This window comes from Asterias amurensis, chromosome 14 (genome assembly GCF_032118995.1).
Source record: "Asterias amurensis chromosome 14, ASM3211899v1".
Classification (NCBI taxonomy): domain Eukaryota; kingdom Metazoa; phylum Echinodermata; class Asteroidea; order Forcipulatida; family Asteriidae; genus Asterias; species Asterias amurensis.
In genome coordinates, this window is record NC_092661.1 from 15,168,087 (window position 1) to 15,194,005 (window position 25,919).

At 39.8% G+C, this 25,919-nt stretch overlaps 1 protein-coding gene across 1 annotated transcript in view; it reads left to right on the top strand.

Moving 5' to 3' along the window:
* LOC139947484 (origin recognition complex subunit 3-like) overlaps positions 1 to 25,919 on the top strand; it is an 81,054-nt gene that overhangs the window by 42,565 nt on the left and 12,570 nt on the right. The window contains exons 3-9 of the mRNA XM_071945410.1: positions 13,023 to 13,176; positions 14,897 to 15,057; positions 18,263 to 18,349; positions 18,906 to 19,093; positions 21,462 to 21,621; positions 22,230 to 22,343; positions 24,849 to 24,982. Of these exons, the coding sequence (XP_071801511.1) occupies positions 13,023 to 13,176; positions 14,897 to 15,057; positions 18,263 to 18,349; positions 18,906 to 19,093; positions 21,462 to 21,621; positions 22,230 to 22,343; positions 24,849 to 24,982 (998 nt within the window). The remainder of the gene's footprint in view (positions 1 to 13,022; positions 13,177 to 14,896; positions 15,058 to 18,262; positions 18,350 to 18,905; positions 19,094 to 21,461; positions 21,622 to 22,229; positions 22,344 to 24,848; positions 24,983 to 25,919) is intronic.

Here is a 25,919-nt window from a genome sequence, read left to right on the forward strand (position 1 = left end):
GTGTTGACAAACATCTTTTGTACCACTTGCTTAGCAGACAAGTTTACCTGTCTCCCATCCCAAGCTTGCTTAGTAGATGCAGTTAACCTGCCTCCCAACCCAAGTTGGCTCAGCAGATGAGTCAACCTGTCCCCTACACAAATTTGCTTAGCATATTACTTTATCTCTCTCTCAACCAAAGCTTGCTTAGCAGATGAGTTTATCTGTCTCTCAACCAAAGCTTGCTTAGCAGACAAGTTTGTTTGTCTCTCGACCGAAACTTGCTCAGCAGATGAGTTCATCTGCCTCCCAACCCAAGCTTGCTTAGCAGTTGAGTTTTCCTCCTCCAGCCAAACTTCCTTAGCTGATGACTTTATCTGACTTATAGTTGAGCTTAAAGAGGGGCTACAGGATAATTTCACTATTTTATTTATTACTTTTTGGGGCCAAATATACATCATAGATACCGGTTTATGACCATTTTATGCTTAAAATACATAAATAATAATACATACATAAATAAATAAACAATAAATAAACAATAAATAATTTAAGTCAAAAAGGCACCTGTCCTCTGGGCTTTTTAGCTTGGAGTCAAAAACTGGTTACTTATGATAATGATATGCAATGACCCTTGACGTCATTGGCACAATTTCCCAAGAGGGTTTGTGCACAGTTCATCAGCTTTGGCAAAATTAGGGGGCGCTATTTTCCATATCAAATAGCCGCCCATGACTTCACAATGACTTCTTTTGTCGCAAGGGTTTTTTCATGGAGCTCAGGTTTTTTAGAATTTTGGCTTGGAGTGTTTCTGGGAATAAAAAAACTTTTTTATCATGCTTTAACGTGAGGTATAAGAGACTCGTTAAATTTTTGGTCTGTTTCCTATGGACTCCATTTACTAGAAAAATGTATTTCAGAACATCCTGTAGCCCCCCTTTAACATTGAAGCAATTGAATAGCGCTAATCAGTGGTGGTGCTCTTGACAATAGAGTCTACCACAGTTGGCTGTTGTGATTACACATGTGGTTTCTTCTGCTTTGTACCACTTGCTTAGCAGATGAGTTAAGCTGTTTTATAGTTGAGCTTTACAATTCAGGACATCCTGTAGCCCCCCTTCAACAAAAGAAGCAATTGAATAGCGCTTATCCGTGGTTGGTGCTCTTGACAATAGAATCTACCACAGTTGGCTGTAGTGATTAGGCATGTGGTTTCTTCTTTTTTGTACCACTTGCTTAGCAGATAAGTAAAGCTGTTTTATAGTTGAGCTTTACAATTCAGGACATCCTGTAGCCCCCCTTCAACAAAAGAAGCAATTGAATAGCGCTTATCCGTGGTTGGTGCTCTTGACAATAGAATCTACCACAGTTGGCTGTAGTGATTAGGCATGTGGTTTCTTCTTTTTTGTACCACTTGCTTAGCAGATAAGTAAAGCTGTTTTATAGTTGAGCTTTACAATTCAGGACATCCTGTAGCCCCCCTTCAACAAAAGAAGCAATTGAATAGCGCTTATCCGTGGTTGGTGCTCTTGACAATAGAATCTACCACAGTTGGCTGTAGTGATTAGGCATGTGGTTTCTTCTTCTGGCTGTCCGGATCTCTCTATTGTTAAGAGATTAGTTGTTGACAAAGATCTTTTGTACCACTAGGGTAGAAATTGCTTAGGGATGAGTTTATCTGTCTCTAAACAAAAGCTTGCTTAGCAGATGAGTTTAACTGTCTTCCAACCCAAGCTTGCTTAGCAGATAGGTTAACCTGTCCCCCTTCCCATGCTTGCTTAGCAGATAAGTCTGTCTTTCTCTCAACCAAGCTTGTTAAGCAGATGACTTTACCTGTCTCTAAACCCAAGCTTGCTTAGCAGATGAGTTTACCTGTCTCCAAACCCAAATTTGCTTAGCAGATGAGTTTACCTGTCCCTACCCAAACTTGCTTAGCAGACAAGTTTGTCTCTCTCTTAACCAATGCTTGTTAAGCAGATGAGTCAACCTGTCCCCAACCAAAACTTGCTTAGCAGTTGAGTTTACATGTCAACCAACCCAAGCTTGCTTAGCAGATAAGTTTGTCTACCTCTCAACCAAGCTTGTTAAGCAGATGATTCAACCTGTCTCCAAACCCAAGCTTGCTTAGCAGATGAGTTAACCTGGCCCCTACCCAAACTTGCTTAGCAGATGAGTTTATCTGTTTTATAGTTGAGCTTAACAAAAGCAGCAATTGAATAGTTATAATCCTTGGTAGTGCTCTTGACAATAGAAGCTACCACAGTTGGCTGCAGAGATTTGGCATGTGGTTTCTTCTCCTTGCTGGCTGGCTGGATCTCTCTATTGTTAAGGGATTAGGTGTTGACAAATATATTTTGTACCACTTGCTTAGCAGACAGGTTTACCTGTCAACCCAACCAAAGCTTGCTTAGCACATGAGTTAACCTGTCCCCCACACAAATTTGCTTAGCAGATTACTTTATCTGTCTCTCAACCAAAGCTTGCTCAGCAGATAAGTTTGTCTGTCTCTCAACTGAAACTTGCTTTGCAAATGAATTTATTTGTCTCTCAACCAAAGCTTGCTTAGCAGATAAGTTTATCTGTCTCTCAACCGAAACTTGCTTAGCAGATAATTTCATCTGTCTCTCAACCAAATCTTGCTTAGCAGATAAGTTTATCTGTCTCTCAACCAAACTTGCTCAGCAGATGAGTTCATCTGTCTCTTAACCAAAGATTGCTTTCTAGCTGTTAAGTTAACTTGCCTCCCAACCCAAGCTTGCTTAGCAGATGGGTTTTCCTCCCCCACCCAAACTTGCTTAGCTGATGACTTTATCTGTTTTATAGTTAAGCTTAAAGAGGGGCTACAGGATAATCTCACTATTTTATCTGTTACTTTTTGGGGCCAAATAACATTATTTATAGCGGTTTACAACCATTTTATGCTTAAAATTTGCATTTAGTATTAAATAATTACAGTAAAAAATGCACCTCTTCTTGGGGCTTTTTCAGCCGGGAGTCAAACACTGCTTATCTATGATAATGATATGCAATGACCCCCTTGACGTTAATGGCACAATTTCCCAAGACTGTTTGTGCACAGTTCTCCAGCTTTGGCCAATTGGGGGCGCTATTTTCCATTTTCAAATAGCGGCCATGACTTCACAAGTCCTTTGTCGCGAGGGTTTGTTCATGGAGCTCAGGTTTTTCAGAATTTTGGCTTGGAGTGTTTCTGAGAAAAACACATTTTTACCATGCGTTAACGATAGGTAAGAGACTCGTTCAATTTTTGGTCTGTTTCCTATGGACTCCATTTACTAGAAAAATGTATTTCAGAACATCCTGTAGCCCCCCTTCAACAAAAGAAGCAATTGAATAGCACTAATCAGTGGTTGGTGCTCTTGACAAAAGAATCTACCCCAGTTGGCTGTGGTGATTAGACATGTGGTTTCTTCTTCTGGCTGTCTGGATCTCTCTATTGTTAAGGGACTAGTCGTTGACAAATATCTTTGTACCACTTGCTTAGCAGATGAGTTAAGCAGTTTTTTAGTTGAGCTTTACAAAAGAAGCAATTGAATAGTGCTAATCCGTGGTTGTGCTCTTGACAATAGAAGCTACCCCAGTGGCTGGGGAGATTGGTCCTGCGGTTTCTTCTCCTGGCTGGCTCAGCTGCATCTCTCTACTGTTAAGGGATTAGTTGTTGACAAAGATCTTTTGTACCACTTGGGTAGAACTTGCTTAGGGATGAGTTTATCTGTCTCTAAACAAAAGCTTGCTTAGCAGATGAGTAGAACTGTCTTCCAACCCAAGCTTGCTTAGCAGATACATTAAGGTATCCCCGTTACACTGCTTGCTTAGCAGATAAGTGTGTCTTTCTCTCAACTAAGCTTGTTGAGTAGATGAGTTTACCTGTCTCCAAACCCAAGCTTGCTTAGCAGATGAGTTTACCTGTCTCCAAACCCAAGCTTGCTTAGCAGATGAGTTTACCTGTCTCCAAACCCAAGCTTGCTTAGCAGATGAGTTTATCTGTCTCCAAACCCAAGCTTGCTTAGCAGATGAGTTTACATGTGTTCAAACCCAAGCTTGCTTAGCAGATGAGTTAACCTGTCCCTTACCCAAACTTGCTTAGCAGACGAGTTTCTCTGTTTCATAACCAATGCTTGCTAAGCAAGTGAGTGAACATGTCTCCAACCAAAACTTGCTGGGCAGTTGAGTTTATCTGTCAACCAACACAAGCTTGCTTAGCAGATAAGTTTGTCTATCTCTCGACCAAGCTTGTTAAGCAGATGAGTTTACCTGTCTCCAAACCCAAGCTTGCTTAGCAGATGAGTTAACCTGTCCTCTACCCAAACTTGCTTAGCAGATGAGTTTACCAGTTTTATAGTTGAGCTTAACAAAAGCAGTATTTGAATAGTTATAATCCTTGGTAGTGCTCTTGACAATAGAAGCTACCACAGTTGGCTGCAGAGATTGGGCATGTGGTTTTTTCTCCTGGCTGGCCGGCTGGATCTCTCTATTGTTAAGGGATTAGGTGTTGACAAATATATTTTGTACCACTTGCTTAGCAGATTACTTTGTCTGTCTCCCAACCCAAGCTTGCTTAGACAAGTTGACAAGTTTCTCTGTCTCTTAACCAATGCTTGCTAAGAAGATGAGTGAACATGTCTCCAACCAAACCTTGCTGAGCAGTTGAGTTTACCTGTCAACCAACACAAGCTTGCTTAGCAGATAAGTTTGTCTATCTCTCAACCAAGCTTGTTAAGCAGATGAGTTTACCCATTTCCAAACCCAAGATTGCTTAGCAGTTTGAGTTAACCGGTCCCCTACTCAAACTTCTTTAGCAGACAAGTTTCTCTGTCTCTTAACCAATTCTTTCTAAGCAGATGAGTCAACCTGTCCCTAACCAAAGCTTGCTTAGCAGTTGAGTTTACCAGTCAACCAACACAAGCTTGCTTAGCAGATAAGTTTGTCTATCTCTCAACCAAGCTTGTTAAGCAGATGAGTTTACCTGTCTCCAAACCCAAGCTTGCTTAGCAGATGAGTTAACCTGTCCCCTACCCAATTTTTCTCAGCAGATGACTTGATCTGTTTTATAGTTGAGCTTAACAAAAGCAGCAATTGATTAGTTGTTATCCTTGGTAGTGCTTGGTAGGGAAGATTTTATCTGGGTCTAAACAAAAGCTTGCTTAGCAGATGAGTTTAACTGTCTTCAAACCCATGCTTGCTTAGCAGATAAGTGTGTCTTTCTCTCAACCAAGCTTGTTAAGCAGATGAGATTACCCATTTCCAAACCCAAGATTGCTTAGCAGTTTGAGTTAACCTGTCCCCTACTCAAACTTCTTTAGCAGACAAGTCTCTCCGTCTCTTGACCAATTCTTTCTAAGCAGATGAGTCAACCTGTCCCTAACCAAAGCTTGCTTAGCAGTTGAGTTTACCAGTCAACCAACGAAAGCTTGCTTAGCAGATAAGTTTGTCTATCTCTCAACCAAGCTTGTTAAGCAGATGAGTTTACCTGTCTCAAAACCCAAATTTGCTTAGCAGATGAGTTTACCTGTCCCTACCCAAACTTGCTTAGCAGACAAGTTTGTCTCTCTCTTAACCAATGCTTGCTAAGCAGATGAGTCAACCTGTCCCCAACCAAAACTTGCTTAGCAGTTGAGTTTACATGTCAACCAACCCAAGCTTGCTTAGCAGATAAGTTTGTCTATCTCTCAACCAAGCTTGTTAAGCAGATGATTCAACCTGTCTCCAAACCCAAGCTTGCTTAGCAGATGAGTTAACCTGGCCCCTACCCAAACTTGCTTAGCAGATGAGTTTATCTGTTTTATAGTTGAGCTTAACAAAAGCAGCAATTGAATAGTTATAATCCTTGGTAGTGCTCTTGACAATAGAAGCTACCACAGTTGGCTGCAGAGATTTGGCATGTGGTTTCTTCTCCTTGCTGGCTGGCTGGATCTCTCTATTGTTAAGGGATTAGGTGTTGACAAATATATTTTGTACCACTTGCTTAGCAGACGAGTTTACCTGTCCACCAACCAAAGCTTGCTTAGCACATGAGTTAACCTGTCCCCCACACAAATTTGCTTAGCAGATTACTTCATCTGTCTCTCAACCAAAGCTTGCTTAGCAGATAAGTTTGTCTGTCTCTCAACTGAAACTTGCTTTGCAAATGAATTTATTTGTCTCTCAACCAAAGCTTGCTTAGCAGATAAGTTTATCTGTCTCTCAACCGAAACTTGCTTAGCAGATAATTTCATCTGTCTCTCAACCAAATCTTGCTTAGCAGATAAGTTTATCTGTCTCTCAACCAAACTTGCTCAGCAGATGAGTTCATCTGTCTCTTAACCAAAGATTGCTTTCTAGCTGTTAAGTTAACTTGCCTCCCAACCCAAGCTTGCTTAGCAGATGGGTTTTCCTCCCCCACCCAAACTTGCTTAGCTGATGACTTTATCTGTTTTATAGTTAAGCTTAAAGAGGGGCTACAGGATAATCTCACTATTTTATCTATTACTTTTTGGGGCCAAATAACATCATATATAGCGGTTTACAACCATTTTATGCTTAAAATTTGCATTTAGTATTAAATAATTACAGTAAAAAATACACCTCTTCTTGGGGCTTTTTCAGCCGGGAGTCAAACACTGCTTATCTATGATAATGATATGCAATGACCCCCTTAACGTTAATGGCACAATTTCCCAAGACTGTTTGTGCACAGTTCTCCAGCTTTGGCCAATTGGGGGCGCTATTTTCCATTTTCAAATAGCCGCCCATGACTTCACAAGTCCTTTGTCGCGAGGGTTTGTTCATGGAGCTCAGGTTTTTCAGAATTTTGGCTTGGAGTGTTTCTGAGAAAAACACATTTTTACCATGCGTTAACGATAGGTAAGAGACTCGTTCAATTTTTGGTCTGTTTCCTATGGACTCCATTTACTAGAAAAATGTATTTCAGAATATCCTGTAGCCCCCCTTCATTAAAAGAAGCAATTGAATAGTGCTAATCCGTGGCTGTGCTCTTGACAATAGAAGCTGCCCCAGTGGCTGGGGAGATTGGTCCTGTGGTTTCTTCTCCTGGCTGGCTCAGCTGCATCTCTCTACTGTTAAGGGATTAGTTGTTGACAAAGATCTTTTGTACCACTTGGGTAGAACTTGCTTAGGGATGAGTTTATCTGTCTCCAAACCCAAGCTTGCTTAGCAGATGAGTTTACCTGTCTCCAAACCCAAGCTTGCTTAGCAGATGAGTTTACCTGTCTCCAAACCCAAGCTTGCTTAGCAGATGAGTTTACATGTGTTCAAACCCAAGCTTGCTTAGCAGATGAGTTAACCTGTCCCTTACCCAAACTTGCTTAGCAGACAAGTTTCTCTGTTTCATAACCAATGCTTGCTAAGCAAGTGAGTGAACATGTCTCCAACCAAAACTTGCTGGGCAGTTGAGTTTATCTGTCAACCAACACAAGCTTGCTTAGCAGATAAGTTTGTCTATCTCTCGACCAAGCTTGTTAAGCAGATGAGTTTACCTGTCTCCAAACCCAAGCTTGCTTAGCAGATGAGTTAACCTGTCCCCTACCCAAACTTGCTTAGCAGATGAGTTTACCTGTTTTATAGTTGAGCTTAACAAAAGCAGTATTTGAATAGTTGTAATCCTTGGTAGTGCTCTTGACAATAGAAGCTACCATAGTAGACTGTTGTGATTAGGCATGTGGTTTCTCCTGGCTGGCTGGCTGGATCTCTCTATTGTTAAGGGATTAGTTGCTGACAAATATATTTTGTACTACTTGCTTAGGAGATGAGTTTATCTGTCTCTCCACCAAAAGTTGCTTAGCAGATAAGGGCTGTTTCCTAACCCAAGCTTTCTAAGCAGATACATTTACCGGTCCCCACACACAAGCTTGCTTAGCAGATGAGTTTACATGTCTCCCAACCCAAGCTTGCTAAGCGGACAAGTTTATCCGCCTCCGTACCCAAACTTGCTTAGCAGACAAGTTTGTCGGTCTTAAAACCGAAGCTTGCTTAGCAGATGAGTTAACCTGTCCCCTACACAATTTGCTAAGCAGATTACTTAATCTTTCTCTAAACCGAAGCTTTCTTAGCAGATATGTTTTCCTGTCTCTCATCCAAAGCATGCTTAGCAGATAAGTTTATCTGTCTCTGAATTAAAACTTGTTCAGTAGATGAGTTCATCTGTCTCCCAACCAAAGATTGCTTTCTAGCTGTTAAGTTAACTTGCCTCCCAACCCAAGCTTGCTTAGCAGATTAGTTTTCCTCCTCCACCCAAACTTGCTAAGCTGATGACTTTATCTGTTTTACAGTTGAGCTTAAAGAGGGGCTACAAGTTAATCTCACTATTTTAACTATTACTTTTGGTGGCCAAATAACATCATAGATAGCGGTTGCATTTATTAATAAATAATTTAAGTCAAGAATGCACCTCTTCTTGGGGCTTTTTCAGCCGGGAGTCAAAAACTGCTAATCTATGATAACGATATGCAGTGACCCTCTTGACGTTAATGGCACAATTTCCCAAGGCAGTTTGTGCACAGTTCTCCAGCTTTGGCCAATTGGGGGCGCTGTTTTCCATTTTCAAATAGCCGCCCATGACTTCACAATTACTTTGTTGCGTGGGTTTGTTCATGGAGCTCAGGTTTTTCAGAATTTTGGCTTGTAGTGTATCTGAGAAAAACACATTTTTACCATGCTTTAACGATAGGTTTAAAGAGACTCGTTCAATTTCTGGTCTGTTTCCTATGGACTCCATTTACTAGAAAAATGTAACACAGAACATCCTGTAGCCCCCCTTTAACAAAAGAAGCAATTGAATGGGGCTGATCAGTGGTGGTGCTCTTGACAATATAATCTATCACAGTTGGCTGTTGCGATTAGGTATGTGGTTTGGTCTGCTTTGTACCACTTGCTTAGCAGATGAGTAAAGCTGTTTTATAGTTGAGCTTTACAAAAGTAGCAATTGAATGGTGCTAATCGTGGTTGTGTTCTTGACAATAGAAGCTACCACCGTGGCTGGGGAGATTGGGCATGTGGTTTGTTCTCCTGGCTGGCTCAGCTGCATCTCTAAGGGATTAGTTGTTGACAAAGATCTTTTGTACCACTTGGTAGAACTTTGGCTAAGGGATGAGTTTATCTGTCTCTAAACAAAAGCTTGCTTAGCAGATGAGTTAAACTGTCTTCCAACCCAAGCTTGCTTAGCAGATACGTTAACCTGTCCCCCTTCAGATGCTTGCTTAGCAGATAAGTCTGTCTTTCTCTCAACCAAAACTTGCTTAGCAGTTGAGTTTACCCTTATGACCAACCCAGGCTTGCTTAGCAGATAAGTTTGTCTACCTCTCAACCAAGCTTGTTAAGCAGATGATTAAACCTGTCTCCAAACCCAAGCTTGCTTAGCGGATGAGTTAACCTGGCCCCTACCCAAAATTGCTTAGCAGATGAGTTTATCTGTATTATAGTTGAGCTTAACAAAAGCAGAAATTGAATAGTAATAATCCTTGGTAGTGCTCTTGACAATAGAAGCTACCACAGTTGGCTGCGGAGATTTTGCATGTGGTTTCTTCTCCCTGCTGGCTTGCTGGATCTCTGTATTGTTAAGGGATTAGGTGATGACAAATACATTTTGTACCACTTGCTTAGCAGACGAGTTTACCTGTCTCCCAACCAAAGCTTGCTGAGCAGTTTGAGTAAACCTGTCCTCTACTCAAAGTTGCTTAGCACACAAGTTTCTCTGTCTCTTAACCAATTCTTTCTAAGCAGATGAGTCAACCTGTCCCCAACCAAAGCTTGCTTAGCAGTTGAGTTTACCAGTCAACCAACCCAAGCTTGCTTAGCAGATAAGTGTGTCTTTCTCTCAACCAAGTTTGTTAAGCAGATGTTACCTGTCTCCAAACCCAAACTTGCTAAAAACCAAAACTTGCTTAGCAGATGTGTTTATCTCTCTCTTTATGCTTACTAAGCAGATGAGTAAACCTGCCCCAACCAAAACTTGCTCAGCAGTTGAGTTTACCAGTCAACCAACACAAGCTTGCCTAGCAGATAAGTCTGTCTTTCTCTCAACCAAGCTTGTTAAGCAGATGAGTTTATCTGTCTCCGAACCCAAGCTTGTTTAGCAGATGAGTTTACCTGTCTCCAAACCCAAGCTTACTCAGCAGATGAGTTCATCTGTCTCTCAACCACAGATTGCTATCTAGCTGTTAAGTTAACTTACCTCCCAACCCAAGCTTGCTTAGCAGATGAGTTCCCCCCCCCCAAACTTGCTTAGCTGATGACTTTATCTGTTTTATAGTTGAGCTTAAAGAGGGGCTACAGGATAATCTTACTATTTTAACTATTTCTTTTTGGGGCCAAATGTACATCGTAGATACCGGGTTATAACCTTTTTATGCTTAACATTTGTATTTAGTAACAAATAATTTAAGTCAAAAATGCACCTCTCAGCCGGGAGTCAAAAACTGCTTTTCTATGATAATGATATGCAATGACCCCTTTGACATCATGGGCATAATTTCCCAAGAGGGTTTGTGCACAGTTTTTTAGCTTTTGCCGATCGAGGGCTCTATTTTCCATATGCAAAAGCCGCTGATGACTTCACAAGTCTTTTGTTGGGCAAGTTTGTTTGACCTCAGGTTTTTTCAGAATTTTGGCTTGGAATGTTTCTGAGAAAAAAAACATTTTTACCATGCTTTAACGTGAGGTAAGAGACTAGTTCAATTGTCCGCAATTATCTGCAATTGTCTGTTTCCTATAATAATAATAATAATAATAATAAATAATACAAGGTGTTAATAAAGCGCTCTAACTAACAGGGGAAAGTACCACAGCGCTGTACACAAAATAAACAAAGAGCAAAGAATAAATAAAAGCAAGCAAATCCGTTAAAGCACTAATCCTCAGTAGTGCTCTTGACAATAGAAGCTACCACAGTGGCTGGGGAGATTGGGCATGTGGTTTCTTCTTCTTGCAGGCTGGCTGACTCTCTCTATTGTTAAGGGATTTGATGTTGAGGAAGATCTTTTGTACCACTAGGGTAGTAGATAGTACCTGCTTAGCAGATGAGTTTATCTGCCCCCTTCCCAACTTTGTTTAGCAGATAACGGTATATCTCTCAACCAAAGCATGCTTAGCAGATGAGTTTACCTGTCTCCCAACCCAAATTTGCTTAGCAGATAAGTTCATCGGTCTCTCCATCCAAACTTGCTTAGCAGTTAATCTGTCTATCAACCAAAGTTTGCTTAGCAGATGTCTTTACCTGTCTTCCAACCAAAGCTTACTTAGCAGATAACTTTACCTGTCTCGTAAGCTTGCTCAGCAGATTTATAAGTTATCTGTCTTTCATCCACAGCTTGCTAAGCAGTTGAGTTAACAAATTACAAATACCCAAGATCTGCTACCCAAGATTGCTTAGCAGATTTGTTATTTGTTTCTCAACTGAAGCTTGATAAGCAGATGAGCTCACCTGTCTCACAATCAAGGTTGCTGGGAAGATGCTCCATGGTTTTACTGTCCCCAAACCAAGCTTGCTTAGGCGTGACATCCTTTTAAAAACCTTTTTTTCAAGCCTGGTTGCTCACTCGGTTTTTACTTGGTATTCTAAAGTGAAGAGAAGTTCAAACCTTTCCCTAGGAGTAGGGATTAAGAGGTCTGGAGAAGCTATGGCTCTTGTGTTTTTAGTTGAGCTCAACAAACGAAGCAATTAAATAGTGCTAATCCATGGTAGTGCTAAACAATAGAAGCTACCACAGTTGCTTCCCAGATTGAGATTGGCAGTGTGGTTTTTCTGGCTCACTAGATCGGTCTATTAAGGGATTAGTTGTTGATCTTTTGTACAGTTTGGTGTCTCCCAACCCAAACTTGCTTAGCAGATAAGTTTATCTGTCTCCCAACAACCTAAGCTTGCTTAGCAGATGAGTTTATCTGTCCCTCTACCCAAACTTGCTTAGCAGATGAGTTTATCTGTCTCTCCACCATGCTCAACCTAAGTTTGCTTAGCAGATAAGGCAGACATCCTTTTAGAAACCCTTTTTTCAAGCCTGGTTGCTAAATCGAGTAGGGATTAAGAAGTCCAGAGAACCCCTGGCTCTTGAATTTTATTGTTGAGCTGGACAAAAGAAGCAATTAAATAGTGATAATCCATGGTAGTGCTCTTGATGATAGAAGCTAGGACAGTTGCTGCCAAGTTTGGGCATGAGGTTTCTTCTTCTGGCTGGCTGGCTGGATCTCTCTATTGTTAAGGGAGTAGTTGTTGATCTTCTGTACCATTAGGGGGTAGTACCAACTACTCCTGGAAGCTAATGGTGTGTGATTAAATTTACGGGAACAAAATACAGAAATACAAATTGTGTGTGTTTATATATGTTTTTTTCCCCGTCTTGTATTATATACTTATTACGGACATTTAATGTTTTCGCTATAAAGTACCATTTTCCACATCGCGATGACACAACACACAACGCAAGCTTTTAATCCAAACATTTTCGTTCAAGACAGTCCCCCTAAAACAATAGTTGTTGATCTTTTGTACCATTAGGGGGTAGTACCAAATACCCCTGGAAGCTAATTGTGTGAGATTAAATTTATGAAAAAAATAAAGAAGTGCAAATTGTGTGTGTGTATGGGGTTTTTTTGCCGTCTTGTTTTATATACTTATTACGGACGTTTAATTTTTTCGCTATATTTTTAGCACCATTTTCCACATTGCGATGACACAACAGACAACACACAACGCACGCTTTCAATCCAAACATTTTTCGTTCAAGACAGTCCCCCTAAAACAATAGCCCTTTATCCGCTTAAGCTGTCCTTTGCACATAAAATCCAAACTTGATTTGTGGATTGGTCTAGGGATCCCCCAGAATCCTATTGTTTTGGACCTCCTCAGTTGAATATTGAAGATCATTATGGCTAAAACAAAAGAAATGTTGTCCTAGAAATAACTTGTGAATGAGATTAAACTCAGCAGGGCATTTGTGTTTGTCAACACACCATTCTTAATTTTACATTTCATTAAAGCCTATTGTTTTGTGCTTATATCTGAATAAAATAGTTATCTAATTTTCTCCTTGCAGAAGTTGCAGTCAGAAGTCAATGTGCAGATTTTCACAGACTTGATCCAGTTCATCAAGAACGCGCATTTTGGATATTCTAGCGATGATGCGTTACCGCAGCAGCAGCGACCGCGGCGGGTCATCCAGGAGGTACCTACAGCGGCCTTTGTTGCTGGTAAGGCTTTCCAGCATTTTGAGAATGAATGTTTTTTATGACTCTTTTTTTTTTTAAACCCTCCTACTGTCAATGTGTTTCTCCAGACAACCTGTTGTGTCATGTGCTAGTGGTTAAGAGTACTTGACTTTAATCAGTGGAGTGTGGGTTTGAGTCCCAGTCTTCACACCTGTTTTAAAAGCAAGACACTTAACCCTGATGCTTTGTCCTTCGGATGAGACATAAAACCACTGGTCCCGTGTGTTGTGTGACGCACGTAAAAGAACAGCGTGCACTTATCGTTAAGAGAAGGGGATTGCCCTGGGGTGTCTGGTTTGATTGGCTGCATATTGCAGCACAGCACCTTGTAAAACATTACATGGTGCTCTATGCAAAAAGGAGTTTGTCTTCTAATTCAAACATAGTCCCACATACCTTGCAGGAAATACTGTCTGTTGAAGCGCCTTGAGCGACACTGAGTGATGGATATGTGCGCTATATAAGAAGGCACTATTATTATTTTTCTTAATAACCCCCAGTCCACACCTCAATATGGCACAGTGGCATCTTGAGACACACACCTGCTGATAATTGCCTCAAATGGTGGAATGAGAGTTGTAAACTGGAGCCACCATGCCATGGCCCAATTTCATGGCTCTGCTTACTCTCGAACTATGCGCTTACAGTCACCATTCGCCTATTGTGAAGGTGCCAAAATTCTTCGCTAGCTGTGTAAGCGGAGAATGCCCAGTAGTGTGAAGTACGCACACGCACAAGCATTCCCTGCTAACCCATAAAATCCGCTTAGCATAAGCCCAAAATTGTCTGCTGCCTTTTGCGCCAACTCTTTAATTACGCGTAAACGGAACCATGAAATTTGGCCCCTGCTGTGCTCAATTGCAATGGAATTTGGGCCACTGTTGGATGAGATCAGGCTCTCTGATTTCTTATGGATGGTGTCCGGTCGTGAATGTGCATCAAGAGATGCAGTTGGTACCCTCTGCCACCTTATAAATACTTAGGTACAGAAGTTATATATATTTAATGACCAAACCATCAGCGGACGGGTTGCCAATTACAGGAAAGGATAATACACAAGTAAAAATATTCATATAGCCTATAATAAAATATTATGTAAAGTAAACAATTAAAATGGAAACATCTTAGAAAATAAAATTTGCATCTGTTGAAAATTTAATAAATTAAAATTCCAAACGGAAAAAAATAAGCATGAAGGACTGTGTAAAGCATATGCCGCTTTATTAAATTATAAGCTGAAACTTTCACTAAAGTGACTTTTACTGTATCTTCCCGTATAATTTTGCCAATAAATCAGTATCGGTTGACAAAAACCAATCTGCGACTGTCAAGCCATGTCACAGGAGACAATTTACAGGCAATCAGTTCCAGGCAATCTCCAAAAAGAAAAAGACAGTGTCATTTCAATGTTCACCATTTTTTCTTGTGGATTGTTCGACATTATTGGAAAAATTACTCATGGGGTACTACCAAAAGGGTCCTGACATTGAGTTTTATCTGTTTAATCTCTATATGTACAGCGCTTTGAGGCTGTGCATAAGGCGCTTTAAGGCTGTGCATAAGGCGCTTTAAGTGTTCCTTTATTATTATAATTATGCACTGCAGTTGGTTGCCTCCAAGTAACCTGTCAAAGTTACCTCGTGCGACAAGGCCCTAACTAAATTGATACTAATAATCCTTCTCTACTTTTCCCACGTTCTAGGTGTTAATGTGCCGGACCACAGTGCAACATTCACAAGTGTCACCAACCTGCTCAAGGATCAAGTGACCCCTCATGTTGCTAGTCTTTTATCCCGTGATTGCAACAACATCAGAGCATTGATGTCGAACCTAGTCTCCCAACTAATGGGTACCGATGATATTGTAAGCACTTGCATCATTCTTAAGAATTTTTTATGCAAGTATTCTAAATGGTTTTAAGCAGGTACTTGAGCAAAAAGTTTTAACAGGAATCCGATTTTAAAAAACCTGTTTGTAGTGTGTTTGTCTACTGTTTACTGTGAATTTTTTGTGATTATCGATCCAAAAACTTGCTACCCTTCTGACGTGATTTGTGGGATAATGCTTTTTGGTCTACACTCCATGATGAAACAAAGTAGTTTAGAAAATGGAGCTCCCACACCGATTGGGTAATATCTGTTTATAGTGCCGGGCGAATAGTGAAGTTTGGTATTTGGTTAACCGCTGGCAAACTATTCTAAATTAACCGGATATTTGTATGTTTTTTCCAGCCGTTAGAGGGCGCTATTTTTTTAAAATTATTATTATTTTTTTTTTTGCCGTTAGATAGAGGGCGCTGTTTGTTTGTGGTCATTCGTAGGGCGGATTGATATTAGTTTTAGAGAATGTCAATCGGTTCATTCATAAAAATAACCGAATCTAATTTAAAGATGGCGATTTGCTTTTTCTTTTGATACCGTTATTGACTCTACGTGAAGGAAAACTTTCATAATTTTTGAACAAATTTCGTCAGAAATGTCATTGTTTTAACTGTTTACAGAGGTGAGCATCTAGGTGCTGATTTCATTCAGGCTGGTTGTTAAGCATTGATTTTTTTGTTTGTTTGTGAGAAAAAAATGTTGATGATTTTACGTTTGGGTGTGATGTAAAACTAAGCTGTGTAAGGCATAAAAGAACCCAGTTACAAATATACCCCCCAAAAAAACGGCCGACCCTGGATTAAACTTTGGTTTTCTGGGAAGAATAAGTTTTTACTTTTGAAAATATTTCTGACCTTTTCTCATTGTTTTACTGACTTGTCTGACGCTGGCGCGCATGGAAGTTTGGGCATGGAGTGCACAATGTTGCACCATTTATCAAACATGCAGTCAGAAGATTGCGCAGGCTCTACAATGTACTTTGTACAGTGTACATGTACATACGGAGATAGATGCACCAAGTATACATTGTACATACATGTAGTCGCCTCCCTGACTTCTACTATACTGCGCTGCGTTTCACAATGGTGAATACACGGGTAGAACTTCCAACTAGTCTGATTTTTCTGTATTTTGTACGGAAATCAAACAAGATTGTGCCCCCCCCCCCCCAAGGGAAAAAAAAAAACTTATTTTTTTAAAATAATTTTTCAGATCAAATTCATAAAAATAAAGATTAAACTATTATAATTATGATTATAATAACACTCCAGATTGCAGAGTATGGCTTTTAAAAGGGGTAGTCAGGTAGTCGAGTTCAGGGATGAGATTCTTCCGCCTTTTGGCCGAATTCGGACTTTCCGACTTTGGACTTTTTTTTTTCTTCAGTTCCCACTTTTTTTAAATCTCTGACTTTGGCAAATTGAGTTCTGAACATTTCACTTCCAATATTTAAATTGACAATAAAAAATATAAGTTTTGAAGATTTTGAAATAAAATAATACAGTTTTGATAACTATTTTAAGCTTTACGTGTTTATATGGTTCGCAATTAGCGGTTGCCTGGGCGCCAAATGCGAGTGAAAATAGCGTCGGGCGAGTCAAAGCAAAATGCGAGTGAAAATAGCGCGAGCGAGTCAAAACCCTTTCTCACGAGCCCGCCAAACAAGTCAAACATTTGTTCCTTTTTACATGTAAAAGTGGCAAAATCCCATATAAAACTTTAACGTAAGCTTTTAAAATAGTAAGTTTAACAATTCTAGATACTTGCTAGATTTAATTTGGCTGCGATCAGGATCTGAATTGCTATCGTTCATTTCAGAATACACGTTCTCGTACAATCATGGAAAACACGATGCACATACCACACAGTCGCGCCCACTATATATATAGTCCATGCAGTACATACACAACACACACAGTCGTCCAAAGTCCATTCTGACCAACATTCCCCACGCTGTGATTGGTAATTGATAATACCACATTCATAAATACCTCAGACAGTTTCGCTATTCCATAACTGCCAACTGTCCCGGTTTTCCCGGCCTGCAGTGGTGAACAAATTTCAGACTTTTTAATTTTTTCAGAATCTCATCCTTGCGAGTTGCGCCGTGCAGAAAAATACTGATTTCACTGTCAGAATACTATTTTTTTTAGGCTTCAGAGTACTGATTTTCTCAATTTAAGGTTGGCAGCTCTGCACGGGCTACTCTCTTTGAGGTCTGGTTCAACAAGATGAAAAATATGGTAGGCCTCGTCCTAGACTGTTACACAGCGCAGACAGCTACATAAAATATTTAGAGTATTTGGCTATTTATTTTGTGTTCAAAAAGTAGTTTGTTACAAAATATATTATTTTAAAGACAGTGGATACTATTGGTAATTGTCAAAGACTAGTCTTCACAGTTTGTGTATCTCAACATATGCATTAAATAACAAACCTGTGAAAATTTGAGCTCAATCGGTCGTCAAAGTTGCAAGATAATGATGAAAGAAAAAACACCCTTGTCACACGAAGTTGTGTGCTTTCTGATGCTTGATTTTGAGACCTCAAATTCTAAACTTGAGGTCTCAAAATCAAATTCGTGGAAAATTACTTCTTTCTCGAAAACTACGTCACTTCAGAGGGAGCTGTTTCTCACAATGTTATATACCATCAACCTCTCCCCATTACTCGTAATCAAGAAAGGTTTTATAATGATACTTATTTTGAGTAATTACCAATAGTGTCCACTGCCTTTAATTATTGTTCCAGCATTTTGTGACCCCCTCGACCCGGTCCTATATTGTTTACACCATTGCATTAACATGTCGCCCGGTTTCATAGTGTACAGTGTTTCCATCACAGGAAAATGTGGATGTATGGTCAGTTTTTGATCGCCTAAAACGGATTAATTTGGTTCAACAGCTGTCATCAAGAGTTTAAAAGTATACTATTTGTTGTGTGTAGCCTTATTTTTTTTATCATGTTATACTACCGGCTTAAACAATTAGAAAACATGCTGGGAGAAAAAATAACAAATAAAATCCTGACTTACCACACTATTTTGGGGATAAATATTTTTATGTTATGCCTTATCGCTAAAAGAAGGGGCTCACCGCAGTGTGTCTTGCAATGGCTGCTCACACCGCAACACCTGGTAAACCCTAAATGATGATAATTATTGTTTTCTTTGTGATTTTCAATCTCAGCTGAGCGATGATGAGGAAGAGCTGAATGTTAAGAAGATTCCAGCAACGATGCCAGTTCTGAAAGCCTGGTATCAAGACACAGTAAAGGTACGTCCAGGTGTTTAAAAGCCCAGATTTTAAGCATGTATTGTCATAAATGTATCTTTCGTATCACAAACATTTTAATTGTCAAATAAAGTTATATTCATCCACTTTAAGGCAACAAGCATGTAGCTATGCACTTCATCAATCCATGGGGAAACATAGACAGACAGTCGCCACATGTAATAATAGTAATAGTATTGATGTGTCACATGCCTCTGCCAATAATGTGCTCAAGTAGATGGTGAAAACAAAAAGCCATGTTTTCCAAAAGTAATACTGGTGTGTAAAACTTGTAAACAGACAAAACAAGACAACTTAGGTTTGGCAACTTAAGCCCAGTTCATACTTCCTGCAAATAGGTATCGATATTTATTTTGATGTCACAAATTTACAGCAAATAATTTTGAAAGAGTTGAGATGCGCTCAACTCCTGCGGAACTATTGAAGCCAAAAACAGAGCTGTGGCATCATTCGCAGGAAGTACGAACCTGGCTTAAAACACTGTGTTAAGAAGTGATAATTTGAAACAGTAATTGAAAAGTGTAAACTCAATTTGCAGAAACGGAAAGCCCATCGGCAAGACTCCCCTCCACCTAAACTCCCAAAGAAATCACCACGTAGTAAGAGAAGACGGTCTAGCTGCTTATTGAATAAGAGCTACAATGAACATCCACCCATCGTTTTACTCTTCGAAGACCTAGAGAGCTTCAATCCGAGAGTTCTTCAAGATTTCATTTTGATGTGCAGGTGAGACCGGGTCAATTTCATAGAGCTGCTAAAATATTGCTAAACAATTTTCTGCTGAGCAGAAATTATCAGGATAATCTGCAGATCTTATTCTGGTAAGCAACATTTAATTGTGCATGGCCACTTTCTGTGCCTCTAAAAAATAACAGTCTCATTATGCAAAATTCCTATAAACAAACTAGGTTTTAGAACAATGAACAAAAATACCCTCATGCAAAAAATACCTGCTTAAAATCTGCTTACCAATATGCGTAGCAACCTACACAGGCATGAAAATCTTCTGTATTTTTGCCTAATTCTGTTTTTGTCTCAAAGTTCTTCTAAGCTATTTCTGAAATTGGAAATCTGCTAAGCAGAAATCGGATATCTGCTTAGCAGAAATTGGAAATCTGCTTAGCAGATTTGAAATCTGCTTAGCAGATTTGAAATCTGCTTAGCAGAAATTGGAAATCTGCTAAGCAGATATCTGAAATCTGCTTAGCAGATTTGAAATCTGCTTAGCAGAAATCGGAAATCTGCTAAGCAGAAATCTGAAATCTGCTTAGCAGTTATCGGAAATCTGCTAAGCAGAAATCGGAAATCTGCTTAGCAGAAATTGGAAATCTGCTTAGCAGAAATTGGAAATCTGCTTAGCAGAAATTGGAAATCTGCTAAGCAGATATCTGAAATCTGCTTAGCAGAAATCGGAAATCTGCTTAGCAGAAATCGGAAATCTGCTTAGCAGAAATCGGAAATCTGCTTAGCAGAAATTGGAAATCTGCTTAGCAGATATCTGAAATCTGCTTAGCAGATTTGAAATCTGCTTAGCAGAAATCGGAAATCTGCTAAGCAGAAATTGGAAATCTGCTTAGCAGAAATTTGAAATCTGCTTAGCAGATTTCAAATCTGCTTAGCAAAAATCGGAAATCTGCTAAGCAAATTTGAAATCTGCTTAGCAGAAATTGGAAATCTGCTAAGCAGAAATCTGAAATCTGCTAAGCAGAAATCTGAAATCTGCTTAGCAGATTTGAAATCTGCTTAGCAGAAATCGAAAATCTGCTAAGCAGATTTGAAATCTGCTAAGCAGAAATTGGAAATCTGCTTAGCAGATTTGAAATCTGCTTAGCAGATTTTCGGAAATCTGCTAAGCAGAAATCTGAAATCTGCTAAGCAGAAATCGGAAATCTGCTTAGCAGAAATTGGAAATCTGCTTAGCAGAAATTGGAAATCTGCTTAGCAGAAATTGGAAATCTGCTAAGCAGATATCTGAAATCTGCTTAGCAGAAATCGGAAATCTGCTTAGCAGAAATCGGAAATCTGCTTAGCAGAAATCGGAAATCTGCTTAGCAGAAATTGGAAATCTGCTTAGCAGATATCTGAAATCTGCTTAGCAGATTTGAAATCTGCTTAGCAGAAATCGGAAATCTGCTAAGCAGAAATTGGAAATCTGCTTAGCAGAAATCGGAAATCTGCTAAGCAGAAATCTGAAATCTGCTTAGCAGAAATTGAAAATCTGCTTAGCAGATATCTGAAATCTGCTAAGCAGAAATTGGAAATCTGCTTAGCAGATTTGAAATCTGCTTAGCAAAAATCGGAAATCTGCTAAGCAAATTTGAAATCTGCTTAGCAGAAATTGGAAATCTGCTAAGCAGAAATCTGAAATCTGCTTAGCAGAAATCTGAAATCTGCTTAGCAGATTTGAAATCTGCTTAGCAGAAATCGAAAATCTGCTAAGCAGATTTGAAATCTGCTAAGCAGAAATTGAAAATCTGCTTAGCAGATATCTGAAATCTGCTAAGCAGAAATCGGAAATCTGCTAAGCAGAAATTGGAAATCTGCTTAGCAGAAATTGGAAATCTGCTAAGCAGATATCTGAAATCTGCTTAGCAGATTTGAAATCTGCTTAGCAGAAATTGGAAATCTGCTAAGCAGATATCTGAAATCTGCTTAGCATATTTGAAATCTGCTAAGCAGAAATCGGAAATCTGCTAAGCAGAAATCGGAAATCTGCTAAGCAGAAATTGGAAATCTGCTTAGCAGAAATCGGAAATCTGCTAAGCAGAAATTGGAAATCTGCTTAGCAGAAATTGAAAATCTGCTAAGCATATTTGAAATCTGCTAAGCAGAAATTGGAAATCTGCTAAGCAGAAATCGGAAATCTGCTTAGCAGAAATTTGAAATCTGCTAAGCAGATTTGAAATCTGCTAAGCAGAAATTGGAAATCTGCTACAATCCCTACTAGATTTCAAATCCCACTCAATCTTTCGAAGCAATTCCGAAAGCAGAAGTATTGAGAGTCAAAATAGACAACTATTAATTAACTATGTAGTGCACTCAAACTTGCTCCTAGTGTCCAAAACTCTACTCCCATGTTTCTTTGCATACCCAGCCAGTACTTGGTTGAGCTCCCTCTTGTGTTCATCTTTGGCATAGCGACATCAGTAGCTGCCATTCATCGAATCCTTCCCCAGGATGTGTCTTCGCTTCTCAGCATTGAGAAGTTCCAAGCTCAGCCCTCAACGGTTTACTTGAGCCAACTCATCAGTAAGGTCAGTCAAGGCCCTAGACTGGTCCTCTGTCTTTTCTGGAAGGGTAAAGATGGCCCAGCGTCCAATTTCATAGAACTGCCTGGTCTTACACGCCCAATGATTTCATTTGTTACAATTTCGTCGGATAATTGTGTAGTGGCCTAAGCTTTCCATATGTGTTATGATTGATCCGAAGTGATGTAGTGTCAGCTTGCACTTTCTACCGTCTACATGCAGCATATATGTGAATACTGTTGTATACATCATGTTGTGTTTATAATTGACTGTCAATCTCTATGTGAAATGAATGTGAGGTCAAAGGTACATGTGTAAGGATACAGACATCCGGTCAGGCTGGTATCTGGGCCCAATTTCAATTCCAAGTAAAACTTGGTATGGATTTTTGATCCACTTTGCGACGCTTTGGTTTCCTTCAAACATTAAGCAAAATTTCAAGCTTATTATCTTGTTCAGCGTAATTTTAGCCGGGAACCAGTCACATGAAATGTACACTGCATCATGGGGTTTTGATTGTTAACATCATTTCTGCTAAGCAAGGTTTTCTATACTAAGCAGATTTTCATGTCATTTACCCCAGTTAAGAAAATGTTATTTTAACTTTATTCCAGGTTCTTTTGACGGCATCCAATCCTTTTAAACTCGGACACAAAGTCTTCCAACTTCTTCTGGACATTTTCCTCTTCCATGATTTTTCAGTGATCAACTTTGTCAAGGGACTTCAGGTCTGTTGTTGGTGACTTATTGAATATTTAATTTAATTTCAAGAAATAGCTCTCAAATTAGGGGGGGGAATGTATAGCCCTAGCAGCCAACATTTGTCCTATTAATTTAAATTGGACTGTAAAAATTGCTTGCTTCGATCGTGCAATCTGGTGTGCTTGACTCATTTTGACTTGAACCATTCGCAACAGACTTCTTATACACGTGGTAATTCACATTATTATGCAAGAAACGGGAATTACCTTTTTTATTTGACTGTTACTTATGGTGTACCGTATTTTCCTGCAGATAAGACGCATCTTATCTGATTTTTTAGACCCCAAAAACATTGATGCGTCTTATCTTTTGGTGCGCCGTGTCTGCTGACGATTTCTTTTTGATGATCACTGCGTGAAATAAAAAATACCTTCATGTCCAGTTCAAATCAACGATCTTTGTGTGAAGAATCCTTACTAAATAATGCGGTCAAACAAGGCTATTCAGACACTGAGACCGTATTTTCGTTCGAACAATGCTGCAATTCCCAAGACGGTCCAATTATTCCAACAATGCTGCAACGTGTTTATTCCCCATGACCGCGCTTTCATTCCACCGATGCCGCAAAGCGTCTAGCTTTTGGTCTAACAGACGTCGGCAGTGTACAAACGTTTTTCTGTGTGGCCGGGTATTCGTTTTGAAAACGTTTGACAGTCAATAACTTCATACAAACGTCATTCACGCAACCGCTCTTGTGTGGTGACAATGATCTCTGAAGTGTGCTTCAGGCTGAACATATTTTAACCCTTTCAATACCACATTGTTTATTGCAAGCGCCCAACCGGATACCGCATTGTTGACAAAGGTCACAATGTTGTGTACCGTATTTGCAGTGTGTACTGTTTTCAATCTTGATTTTCTGTGGGAAGACATTATTTTTTTGAAAAACTTTGTGCATGCAATTTGTAGCATATGAGATGACCTTTCCTACGTTGTCAAATTTGTATATATTATCTTAATTTTGTTTGCAAGATTTCTGTCTGAAAAAGAAATACTTTTAGTTTTATTCGGGATTTCTGTCTCAAGGAAAACAACAAGATATTCAACCTATTTTTCCTCAAGAAAAGTTTGTAAAAATTTCTCAGAAAATATAACCGTTTTTATTATAAGCTTCTATTTTCATTTGTACCATAATCGGAACCTATTTTGCTGAAAAGTCTTATCTGTTTTGAAAGTGGTCAGCTACCACCGTCACTGAGACCAGCACAATGGGTCCAGGCCCGTCCGCCATGCACGCCCAAGCCCATGGCGTTGAACGGGTGACGTGCTCGGTCCAGTTAGCTACCGTTGGTATATAGTCCGGTTATGTCATCATCTGACTGCATGTCTGGCGACGAAATACCACGATTTGATGCCAAATGTTAACTAGATACTTTGATAGAACTTCCCAAGTCTTTTTATAGAGTCACTATAGGCAAACATATAAGCCAAAACCTCCGTGCAATGAGCAGACATGATGGTGATTTTTGACGAAAAAAAACGGAAGCGTGAAATCTTGAGGTGTACTTTCCTCGGAAAATCATAATGGCGACCCCCTATACAATACATACCATTGTAATGCTTGGTAAACAAGCAACCCGTCTATATAAAACCTAACAACAGAGGCACCAAACAAATTAAATACAATCTCTCAAAGGCAATGTTTTTTTCTGTCAAGTTTTCTCGACATTGGGACGGAGCGACTTCACAACGCACGGTCGAGTTTTCTCGACAATGGTAAGGAAGCGCTTGCATTGCGCGGTCGAGTAAACTCGACAATGGTATAGAAAGGGTTAAAAGGATGGGGTAATAATTTATTTTTGTATTTGCCTCTTTTTAGACCTTTGTGATTGATAAGTGCTTTGGGAACTTAACTGTCACAAATGCGAGGGCGTAGCGCAACCCGTCGGCGAACATCGCTCAATACGGTGCCCACATGTCCCCAACATCTGTTGTGCAATCTCGAGATTGAGCAGCGCAATCCACAGTGTACATGTGCATATTAATGTGCATGCAGCGACATCCCGGCCGGCGGATACATTACTACACACACACGCTACGCTCGTCTGTCGTTGCAATTTATCTGTATCAGCAAGGATCCTCGTTGTGGGACGTCGGATGTCCAGGGAGGCGTTGTGTTCATGTTGCAAATAAAATTACTTTCAGACAGTGTGTGGACCATGGTTTCTGCCCGCTGATTGGGCCGGACTTTATGTTATTAACAATGTACAGCATTGGCTGATTGGATGATGTTCGGTAGACGTAGGTTCTCAAAGGCAACAAATTACGTCTTTGTGTCAATGTACCGACACCGGGTGGCGCCAGGTGTTCTTTTGTGTGCGGTTAAACATGCGCCTTGTGCGGCAGTGCGCCTTGTCTGCTGACGTTTGAATTTTTTGTGGTCATTTTAGCATCCTGCGCCTTGTCCGCCGAGCATCTTATCCACAGGAAAATACGGTAATTAATTTTTAAATTTATTTGTTTATTTACAGTACTCACTAATGGATCACTTCTTCAGTAACCCTCTGAGTTTGTTATGCTGTAACTATGGAGAAGGTCTCAATAGAGTGCGTACTTTGAATCACGAGCAGCTAGAGCTATTCAGGCAAGCTGCGTCATTCAGAACGTAAGTCCCGCTTCCAAAAAGCATGGCCAATGGCTCTGTTTAAATGTGTCTTGATGGCCTCATTAGGGCAAATAAAACTAAAAACAGGTTCAGCGTCCCCGCCCGCTTCCTTTTTAAAAGGCGTTTTTTTTCTTTCTTTCTTTCTTTTTTCGTTCGTAATATTTTTTTTCTAAAAAAAGACAATATTTTGATGATCTCGGCAAAAGAAAGTAATTTTGAAAAATAACCCAGTCGTTTGTATTAAGAAATGTGTTTGACGACCATTTACCCCCCCCCCCCATAGACTTGACTCAAGCATGTCTAGGCCCAATCCCGTGCCATTCCCAGAAAACTACTGCTTTGTGATGCTCTGCATTCCAAAACCTGTTCTGCATGCGGGACAGGGTCTTGACAATGTCGCAGTCGCCTGGTATGTAAATATATTCACTTATGAATAATGTAACATTGTTACGTGATACGTTTTGACCAATCAAACGCACCCAAAAAGAAGACTAGTTCATTTGTCACTTGTGGGTTAAGTACTTAGTTGATGATTGAAATACATTTTTTAATAACCAATTAATTATGAAACAGAAAGCACTAAATGTTCATTTGAATTTAAGTAATACGTTGTAACATACATTGGGGTCGGTTTTGTTTGCAAAATTTGAATTTTGGGAAGTGCAATATTAAACGACTTATGACACCGACACCCCCTTGCCTGCTAATGAGTTTACCCGCCCCACGTGCGTGCCGCGTATAGACGCGCGTGCCTTTACAACGTCTTCTACTGTGATGTCACAGAGTATAATGAATATTTTACCACAGGGCAGCACTTCCATGCTCCCATTGGTTTTGTACATCTCCCCATTTGGGGTGATTTTCCAATAACAATGTGCAGAGTAAGAAACGACTTCGTCAAGTCCCATTCTCGGGACCACATTTTGACGGCGAGCGC